Raw genomic sequence first — 10,956 nt, 5'->3', positions numbered from 1 at the left:
TTACTTCGAAAACGGGTGGTTTCTGTCCTGCTATGCTATTTAACTGCAGATACCACAAGCTTCCATATTGTAGTACCTGCACATCTCTGCCATTGGAAATAAGAGACACAGCAGTACAAATTATTGTTTATTTTGCTTCATATATTGATTTTTTTTTTTTTAGTTGAAACAGCATCTGTTGGAAAGTCCAAGACAATGGCTATACTGTGGTACAAGACAAAAGAAAAACCAACATACACTGTAAGACAATACAAAGACATTCTTGTAAACATCAGAGGTAAAGAAGCATAATAAAAGACAGAAAAACTAAAATTAAGCATGGTAGGTAGATAAAAAAATGTCAGAGTTTCAGCTCCAATCTAGATTTTCTATCAGTACACAGTGACATAAAACACAACACACAGAAGGGTTGTCTGGGAATTCATCATGAGAAAAAAAAACCAAATAAGTCATCAATACATCGATCAATAAACCAATTCCAATTATCAGAGGTTCGGGTTAAGCTATGAAGGTGAGGATGCCGGGAGGATGGGGTGAGGTGTTTCAGGTACACCGATGAAGGAAAAGTGCTGATTGGTTTACAGTTTGTGAAAAAAATAAACTCACTCGTCCACAAAGTGTCTGTCTTCACATGACATTTACATGTGATGTTATTCCTGCACAAGCTTGTACTCAGAGGACACTTCTTTAAGTTACAGGAAACACCAGCATGCTACCAGAGGCACTCTCTATGGAGTCCAGATAGGGCTTTAATCATATGAAGGACAACTGTACCACAAATAAAACTGTACATTTGTAAGTGAAGATATGAGCACTGACTTTACATTCTTTACATTTCCATTAAAAAAAAAAAAATCCATTGTGTTGTATCCCACAAGCACAAAACTGTTATTGAGAGGTTGTCTTTGTGTGGATCTGAATTTACAAAATACAAATAAAGATGGCAGAATGATAAATATTTAGATCTGTTCAGGTCTGATATATCCAATACCTTTTGTGCTAGCTAACTGCTCCAAACAACAAGACATGTGGACGTATGAAATAAGATCTGCATTTATGGAAATACAGTCAGTCAGGATTGTAATATATGACCAAAAAGGCCACCATTCAGTTAGATAAAGAGATGCAAACACCTTTAATTACAAATGCACACTTTTTCCCTATCATCCAACTAAAATCATTTCTGCACCAACTTTAACCCATACAGTCTTCTACTGATTCTTTAAACCTTAATTAGTTCATCAAGGATGAGATTGTTGCGACTGGTTCGTCCTGTGAAGGTTGCAGAACTGAAAGACGAGTCTCTGCCCCACTGTCCAAGCACAAAAAGGCAATAAAAGGAACGTGTGAAGCAAGGGCATTATACAAAAATAACTGAATTGTAAATTACAAATCTAGATTTTAAGTTCAGTCTACATTCTTTGCATCATGCACCATCCATAAGCAGCCATGCACTGTGTGATAGATACATGGGCAGGCAGGTCCATTTTAGAGGCTCTAAAGTGCATCGTGTGCCGTTCTTGTCTTAATGAAGTCATTCGCTGGGAGCATATGATGGCTGCAGAGCTTTGTCTCTCAGTTCTGTCAGTAAACATTTTAAGGTGTGCTTGAGTAGGTAGCACAGATGAAAGGATAGATGAATGGATGATGGCTAGATGGGAGGAAGAGCGGGGCTAAATGCTACCCAGATCCACTACCCCTATCACAGTGAGGAACTCTGAGGGTCATGAGGCTGTCTTTGGATGTGCCTCTGTCACCGTACTGCAAGTTGGGGGCGGGGCGTGTCAGAGGAGCTTCTCTGTATGACATTTGAGGACAGCAGACTGAATTATTATCTCCCTGCTCCATCGTCTACACACTCCATGCTTCTGTTCTGGGCTTCTGCTTGAAAGACAAAGACTGCTTTATTGTCTGTACTTAGTCTCAGAACGCTGGTGTCTTTCCTCAGAAGCTGGAAGATTGTGTCTGTTTCACTCTGCTACCATCAAGCTAAATCTCCCTTTGTCTGTAAGAGGTGAATTCAAGAATCCCAGAGTTTGTGTGACCGAGCAGAAGTGATACCAAGCAAAACATAATCTGACTGATTCTTTGGAACATGCCTTAAGTTGGTAATCTGATGACCTTAACAGTGCCTTAAAGCAAATGCAACGGACACATTTCTGTGATTAAACTAGCACCTTTTTGTGATTTGGAAATGCAGTCCACTGAATGTCCTGTCTGTCTGGATTTCAGCATGTTATACCTCGCTGAAGACTTATTGCTACAACCAATCAAGATCCTAAAGTTCACCTAGCAACCACACCAACCTTTGAAAACACAATGTCTAAAATCATTTCCACCTTAATAGCTTGAGATCATGCAAAAGAAATAAACACCTAACACACAAGATCATATTGCAAGTAAATACAAAAAAAGGTTACATATTTCAAACATATGGACAAAGAAACAAAACAAAAGAAAATAATGGCAACAGTAATAAAGGACCAGCACCATCGCTGGCATCATGCAGTGTGTGTCTAACCCAGTCACGCACACACTGAGGCTATGTATCGTGCGCTGAGCTCAAACCTGTCCAGGTTTCCATCTAAACTGCTACCAGTGCTGCTGTCTGTGGGTTCTTATTGAGTTAATGCCCTTGTGCACAAGAGAGCACGGAGATGCCGTGGCCCAGCATCTCCGTGCTGAGTGGGTCTGAGTATGTGTGCTTCTTCTCACCGAAACAAAAACCAGACCATCCTGGGCAATCATAAAGCAAATGTCTAAAACCTTTGAACACTGCCACTAACATTTGTTTTGGCATCTTCTTCTCCTGTGGTCTCTTAAGTAGGACTAGGAGAAGCTAAACCAACATGAAATACAAAATGGCAGACATGAAGAAAAAAGTGAGAGAGGAGGAACCTTTGGGGAGGTTGAAGCAGCTGCTTCTTTTCTCTCCCTTTAGTCAGTTTTCTCCTCAGTTCACGGGTGAAGTCAAGGAACTGAAAGCTCTCCATGTGGAAAGAATGTGTGTGTGTGTGTGTGTGTGTTAGGGGTTCTTCACAGAGAGGGTGAAGGAGGTGTCACAGTGGTGTTCAGTCACATATGGGTGTCAGTATGATGGTGGAAGTGTGTGCATCTGTGTGAGCATGCGGAATGTACGATTTGTGAGTGTGAGGTGCGGCGGTCTCAGAGTGAATTCGTTCGTCACATGTCCCACAGTAACGTGACCTCAGTCCCCTCCATCTTTAGTGTAGCTCATCTACTTTGTAAAAATCGTCTTCATGCCCGTCTACACGCAGGCCTCGGGCGTGCTGCCGTTGTTCATCTTAACGTAGATCTTGGGATCTTCGTCACGTTCGTCTCGGAGGCGCTGGAGCTGGCGGCTGTGGTACAACAGGTAGAAGGGCAGGCAGAAACCCAGCATGCTCAGCACCAGGAGACCCACGTTCACCTGGGCACCGCGTGAGTAAAGCAGTTAGATAGAATGATATGGTAAACTTTGAATACTACACTCTTTAAAGCCAGTATCTCCATATGTGCATCATCTTACCCATAGGGGGTCTTCCTCCAGGGGTCCCACCATGGCCATGAAGAGAGGTTGCTGGAGCAGGGCGAACAGAGCGCTGATCAGAGACTGCATGCCTGTCAGGCTGCCAAACTGAGAGGATGGATACCTGCAGGGGATAAACAGCATGAGTCATATGGGAAATTTGAATACATTTGTCACATAACTAACCTGAGTGAACTATCAGGCCCATTAAATCAATTTACAGTGAGTCAAATTAAAAACAAATTCACAGCCAGCTATATATCGCATGCCCCCAGACACACTGTTATGTAATATTCACATCCTGTGTAGGCTCATTTTGGATAATACTGTTCCTGCAACTCAGAGGTATTTTATTTCATTCCAAGAAAAATGCCCAATCATCATTTTCTCTAAATGCGGCAGTGTCAGCTAATCTCCAGCTGCAGTCATTTGGAAATTTTTCATAAGATTTTTGAGCTCTTATCACCCTGCACACAGTCGCAGGTCAACAGGCAAGAACATGTGGCTGCTACAGGCCAAAGTGTGAGAACACCTCACCTCAACTACTTAATTATAATAGCCATTTGCATATCTCCATAATAAATATGCAATGTCTATACATATATATACTCACTTCTTTTACATGCTTATAGTCCATTTTTAATTATGTGGAGTGCTATTTACTGCAAATATAATATCTATACGCAAGAAACTGTTTATCCAGTTTTAACAGATTTATAAACAGAATCCATTTTAGGTGAAGACAGTTTTATTCTTTTTTTTTTCACATCAGATTTGGTTAGCTTGACAGCTTTTGTTTTACATTTTTCAGAATACATTTTTTGTTTATAATTTCAAACATTAGATGATAGTTGGGTTGTTTTTTTGACCAAAGTAACTGTAGTGTGAAAGTTTAGTGTTAAATACTAAGAACATGTGACTGTGAGCCAGACTTCATGGCTTAACAGCAGTGGTGGACTTCCTTTTTTTGCTCTAATACGGGGATGTCAAAAACATGTTGCATTGTGGGCTATATACAGCCTACTTTAATCTTAAGTGGCAGAATCCGAGAAATTATCAAAAATGGTAAAATGTAAAATTACCAAAAAAAAAAAAATCCCACAGCACATTGCCCAGAATGCCCAGTAAATATAAAATATACAGTTTTATAAAGTTTTTGTTAATTTGCATAAAATGTTTTTTTAAAACAGTGGGAAAAAGTGTTAAAAAAGAAGACATCTTTTTATAGTAGACAAATTTTCTATCACTTGTTTATCTTAATTTAGTAGTATGAATGGCAATGAGGGAGGGGGTCTTTATTAATAGGAAAAGCGGGACAAAATTTATGCCCTCCTTCATTTTGTCTTTGCTGGACCAATTCTGGCCCACAGGCTTTATGTCCAGAATCTTGTGGAAAGTTGTCCAAAAAGAGTGATTGCTGGCACAGAAGGACAGAAGAAGAAATGCCTAAAATTCACTTATTTTTAGTCACTTTCTGTATCTAGTGTAGGACAGCATTAGGCTGCATGATTCCTTACTGGTTTGCCATCATCTTTTAAACGTGTCACACACTTACACAGCAGCATAAAGCCCGCCAACTGCAGAGTGGATGAAGCCTCTCACAATAGTGTGCAGGACAAAGGAGACAACCTGAAGTAGGAGAGAAAAGAGGAAAAGAAAGATTTTTACAGTAAATACATGCTCAGGGCCGAGCTGCTGGGTTTTCACTGAAAAACAAAAGGGTTTGTCTTTGACAAATGAGATTCAAGAGAGAACAAAATAAACTGCAACAACATTTTTGTCCATTAGGTGGCTCCACATCACTTAGAAATATCAGCAGCTGCATTGCCATGTGAGTGGTTTGAATATCATGTACATCACTCTCTCTCTCTGCAGTGTTTAGTCTCCCTCTAGGGGAGACGTACAGCAGCAGCACATGCAGAGGAGCGTGAACCCACACCACCTAAACACTTCAATAAAATGGCTCCCCCAGCCTCCTACTGCATACCTGAAGTGGGAGGTTGGGGATGATGCAGGTGACTCCAAAGCCAACAAGGAGTATGTTGGTGAAGATAAAAGCTCTGGTGGCATTGACGATCTTCTGGATCCGTTTGTCAGGGCGACGGGGCTGCCCAGGCTCTCTGATAGAACAAAAGAAGAAAACATTTTAAAAAAATTGAGAAAAATAGAATTATTTGTTCCTCCTTAGCGCGCACGCTGACCTCTTGGTGCTCTTGTCGTTTTCATCCTCACAGTCTTTAAGCTTCCAGTCCATGACGTAGCCAATGACAGGAGAGGTGACCAGACATAGGAGCTGGAGCACGCCAAAGATGGAGGTGTACACGCTCACTAGGAGACAAACAGCGGCAGAGGCAGCGTTAATACGGTTTCAGGGTGAACATCCGGTAAACAGTATGAAGACATCAGAGGGTGGTGCACACTGACAGGAATGGAAAAACAGTTTGCAGATGTCATGGAGTTATTGGGGGGGCGGGGTCATGCTCTAGACAAAAAAGTGGACAAACAGTTTAGGGTAGGGAGGGGGGCCTCAGGTCTCTTACCCACTTCCATCCTCTCCACTGCAACAGCAGGAAGCCAGCATGACAAAGATGTCAAAGAGGTGTTAAAGATAAAAACGCAACCACTCTCAAAACATGTATAGCTTGACACACTAACAACCACACACACCTGTGCTGAGGTCTCTGCCTGTTAGGGACTCCAGGATAGTGTTCATGGCTCCCATGTAGAATATGAGGCGCAGCTGAGTCACACACATGGTGATAAGGCTCAGCAAGAAGATGGGACTGAAGATACTCTTCATGAAGCTCTGAGCTGCAGAGGAAATGAGAGAAGTCAGGGTGAGATCAAATCACTGTGTTAATATACCACAAAGATATTAACCAAAAATATTGGATAAGGAGATTTTATTTCCTTCTGTACACAGTTGAAATCTCGTGGTAGGGGAATTATTCAGTGGAAAAACCAAAAAGCTTCACAGGCCTTTAGGGAAACATCCAAATCCTTTTACGGAGCAGAAAGTTCTATAATCTATTTTTATGACACTGCCTGCATCAGAAGATGTTTGCAAAATCAACTTTATCTGTGCACGATGTAGGGAACACTAAGAGCAAAAGTCAATGTAAGGACTAAGATCAACTGTTCATTGCTTGTGGGACATGATAATCAGTTTTCAAGTGTTCAGTGGTAAAAAAAAAAAAAATCATAAAATATATGAGGCCTAAGTTGTGGTACACTGAGGATGACTTTAGGCACAGCAGTGCTTTGAGATGAAAGTCCAACATGACTGTGCTAATTTGCATAATGAGTCAGCATAAAGGTGTACTGTTTACCACTTTATGAAAATAATTTACTGCGCTAGCAGGGATGCACTAAAATCCTGAGCCAATACCAAGAGATGTATTTACCATATTTGTTTCTTTTCTCATTGCTATTCATATCATATCAGTCAACTAGGCCAGTATCAGTCAATATCGACCTATATCAGGCTCTAAGTTCATTGCTGGTTCGCTGAGTGTTAATGTTAGCATTCAAATGTTTGCTAATCAAACAGGAGCACAGCTGAGGCTGATGTGATGTTCATTAGTTCTGAATGTACCGGACTGACTGATACGTTGGCCTGTTTTTACAAGTCTTTACAATTCATCCTGGCAAGACTACGACGTCTGCCAAATTTCATGACAATCACTACAATGGATGAGTAGGTAATTCACTGCAGCCGAAGATGTCAGACTGCTGTAACAGCGATTGTGATGTTTACAACATTTCCAGGAAACTGATTTTTTTTAAAGAAAAAAAGATTGCTCATTTCAATAAAAAATAGCAACGTACGAGTGTATTCATAGCATCCTGACAAACAACCTACATGATGATGACCTTGTTTGAAGCCTCCACTATCAGCACCAACAAACTTTCATCTAAAGTACAGATGGTCAAACATGCAGAGTCTCTTTTCACTTTCTAAACAGATGGAAAACTCCACTGGCTGAGAGGAACGGATGAGACTGACATGTAAATTTTCCCACTGGCACCCAGGTGTTATGGTGACATCTTAATGTGAATGAACGTCTGGAGGATTCAAAGGAAAGCGGGTTCTAGGAAACGTTGATCATTAATGAATCCTGTGGATAGAAGTGGAAAATGGACAGCTGTCCATACAGAGAAACCCCGGACACACCAACTAATGATGGGTACCCAGATGCTAAATAATTTATAAGAGAATACAGCTGTTAATCTAAAACTAGCTTATATTTCATTTCAACATTTACAAAATCTACCAATTTATTTACAAAAAGTTCTTTGGCCTTCATTCTCTGTCTACAGCTCTAGTACAAAGTGTACTTAACATACCAAACAAGTGCTGACTGTGCCGGTCCAGATACATGATTTAAGTGCATTCCTAACAGAAAACACAAACATTTGAATCTGACCTTGATCCTTATATCTGAGGAGGCAGGAGGAATAGGCCAAGGCCTAAGATGCATGTACTCTGCAACCCTCACAGCTGCTTCAACTTACAGCAAACAGAGAGAGGAACAAGGTTGTGTTCGAGGGTGTAATATGGGCCTCTTTAAACATCCCGACATGTCCAGCTGTTATGAAACCAGCCACGGGCATCCTGAATGCACTCCAAACACACACACAGTCAGAAATTCACTGTAATGGCTGATACAGTCCACCGCAGTGCTTCTCTAGGGCTCCCTGCCAGCGCGACACACACCTGCTGAGCCCCTTTCTAAGAACAGGGTCTGAACCGATTCCACGGTCCGTTTGGTACCAAAGAGACCGAGAGAGGTGTGACAAGACTAACCCACTGGGAGTCCCTGACCCTGTTAGGAAAGCCAGGAGGGACTGAAAAAGTGCATGGGTAACAGAGGTTACCTTAGCATGGATGTGATATTTTTTTGCCAACCAACCTAAAACACTACATACAGTGTTATCACATTTTAAAAATGTAAAAACTAACAGAAGTGTTAGCCTTTTTTTAAAATTTCACACTTTTAAACTTCATCTGAAATACATTGTTAAATATTCTATGTAAATAATATTCATTGCCAAAATAAATTACAAATTTTTAAGTATATTAATAAGTCTATTGTCTATATTTTAACTTGGATTTATGATTCAAAGCACACAGTAAGGACATTAAGTTAATTTTTAAAAGTTCTATAACACTTTGCACTTTCACTACACTATAACAATGGAATTCAAGTCTTTACTTTTCATATCAGTGGGATTTATTTTATTTATGTGGGATTCCACTTGGCATCAGTCCTTTCAAAGAGAAGAGATACACTTTTATGACTTGATTACTGGCAAACTTAACACACTTAGCACCTCTTTTGCTCAGTCCGTTTCAAGTCTAACTGCACCAACTGACTGACTTTTGAGTTGTGAGAATATTCATAAGCTAGTATCTACTCAAGAATGACTAATTTGATCACAAGGTACACTTGTGCTGACTTGTGCATGTTTTTGGATTTCTTCCTCTTACAGACAGCAGTTATATTCTGTCGGCAGCTTGCTTAGATCCCAGTTTTGACGACCAGATGGCAAAGAAAGCCACTGCTAAAAACTGTGAATGGGCTTTTACAGTCTTTCAAGAAACATAACTGTTGCTCCAATTCAACTAGTTTCTATTTTAAGTTCATCCTGTCTTTATATAACAGACTTTAGATGTTAGAGCATATTCAGACTTACTTTCCTCCTGACTCTTGCAATTCACCTCCAGGTCAACGGTGGACAGGCACAGCTTGTTGGCCTCTTGTGTGGACAGCTCTTTGGAGGGTGCCTCCTGCTGCTTTATGGCATGGCCTACGCTCAGACGGCGTCCCACTGTGGTCACCTGCCGATAAAACTGCTTCCCGGTGATCTTATGGTCAAATCCCAGCCAGCTGAATTTGATTTTCACCCTGAGAAAGGAAAGTAAGAAAGAAGGGGAAATGTAAGCAGACCCCGAAAGGAAGATGAAAACAGGCTAAGGAAACATTAAAAGATCCAGGTGAATGAGAGCAAAGTAGGCCGATCATCTGGTTTTATGGTCTTTCCCCTTTAGGGCTCACTTGGTCTCCACTGCATTATTTTGGGATTTACTGCACATAAGTGTGTGCCCTTGCACGTGTATACAATCTTGCAGTGTGTATCAGGTAAAGCAGTGATCTGTGTGGAAAATCCAGAATCCCTAGGCTCAGTCAGAATCCTTTTTCAAGCAGGTATAACTCGAGCTTAGCTATTAATACTGCAGTGGCTGCTTAAAAACAATAGCTGGAAGCTACACATATGTTCATGCGGCTTTGTGTGCATGCCAGACTAAGTATGCCTGTTTGTCTTACGTGAAGTCCATGTCTTCTGGGCCAGGGAAGGGCTCCAAAGGCCAGTTGATGAAGCAGTTCAAGAAGACGAGGCAGGCACAGCCGGCCCAAACCAGAAGGATGGAGATGAATGTGGCACCCAGATCATAGATCACCTACAGGCAGGAAGATGGGACGCACACAAAAACATCATAATGGAGAATCAATAACACACTCTCCAGTTGCAGGGTTATTCCTTCTGAGTTAATATTACCCTTTAGGAAAATCTTTCAGTCATGGATGAGGACACGTGGATGTTTAAAGTAAATCAAGAATCAGCCACAGTAAGTGAGTGACAGTAAGTTACCTTGATGCCAGGGAAAGTGACAGCAGAGGAAGCATAGGATCCAATCATCAGGGCAATGAAGGTCGACCTCAGATCTCCAAACATGTTGGGCAGCTGTGAAGAGAGCAGACAGATCAGTTTACACATTTAACTGCAAGACCAAGTTCATTTAAATGCACAAAATGTCCACAGACTCATAAGAAGCAAAGCAGTCAAGCTTGACCTCTTTATGTCACCTAACTATGATTTACATTATCAAAAATTGGTGGCCAGGGGCTTAAAGGAGGACAAAAAATAATCAATAATCCATAGCATGCAGAAACTGCGAAACAAAAACAAAGATAAAACAGCTTTCTTGTTAGCTGTGTTATAGATGAAGGCTTTCGAGTGTGAAAAGTGCCCAGTAGGAGGCGACTCCTCTCATTGCAAAAACAAATCAAATGCAAAACAGCCATCTACTCGCTTGAGAAATAAACTTACCAAACATTTTCCTAATATCTGTAAGGGCTCAGTCGCTACTTTCAAGTTGTCTGCTTCCAAATGACAGTCCCATATAAAGCAAAACAGAAGATAAAGCAGCGTAAGGTGTGACTACCCTGTGACTAGTAACTACTACATGCGTGTGCAAAGCCCTGAACTATTCCCCGTGATGTCTGTGAAGGTTCTCAGTCATCCAGGTCATCGTAGTCAAAGGAGCTTGCAAAGAAAAGCATCTGGACTTCTTTAAGTTACTTGAAGACGTTTCACCTCTCATCCGAGAAGCTTCTTCAGTTCTAAGGTCAAATGGTGGAGAG

General features: G+C 41.1%; 1 protein-coding gene across 3 annotated transcripts in view; it reads right to left on the bottom strand.

The window, feature by feature from the left end:
• Positions 1–1,221: 1,221 nt before the first annotated feature.
• LOC102202500 (large neutral amino acids transporter small subunit 4-like) overlaps positions 1,222–10,956 on the bottom strand; it is a 25,360-nt gene continuing 15,625 nt past the window's right edge. For 2 of the 3 annotated variants that reach the window (XM_005738314.1, XM_013912192.1), the window contains exons 6-15: positions 10,184–10,276; positions 9,859–9,992; positions 9,227–9,438; positions 6,197–6,340; positions 6,070–6,087; positions 5,731–5,857; positions 5,517–5,649; positions 5,085–5,158; positions 3,530–3,653; positions 1,222–3,430 (exon numbers count right to left, since the gene is read on the bottom strand). In XM_005738314.1, coding sequence (XP_005738371.1) covers positions 3,269–3,430; positions 3,530–3,653; positions 5,085–5,158; positions 5,517–5,649; positions 5,731–5,857; positions 6,070–6,087; positions 6,197–6,340; positions 9,227–9,438; positions 9,859–9,992; positions 10,184–10,276 — 1,221 coding nt within the window. In that variant the 3' untranslated portion in view covers positions 1,222–3,268. The remainder of the gene's footprint in view (positions 3,431–3,529; positions 3,654–5,084; positions 5,159–5,516; positions 5,650–5,730; positions 5,858–6,069; positions 6,088–6,196; positions 6,341–9,226; positions 9,439–9,858; positions 9,993–10,183; positions 10,277–10,956) is intronic. The other variant, XM_013912194.1, reaches the window with a different exon arrangement.

This window comes from Pundamilia nyererei, unplaced genomic scaffold (genome assembly GCF_000239375.1).
Source record: "Pundamilia nyererei isolate P.nyererei 1_Seehausen unplaced genomic scaffold, PunNye1.0 scaffold00083, whole genome shotgun sequence".
NCBI lineage: Eukaryota > Metazoa > Chordata > Actinopteri > Cichliformes > Cichlidae > Pundamilia > Pundamilia nyererei.
This window is presented reverse-complemented; position numbering and strand designations above follow the sequence as displayed.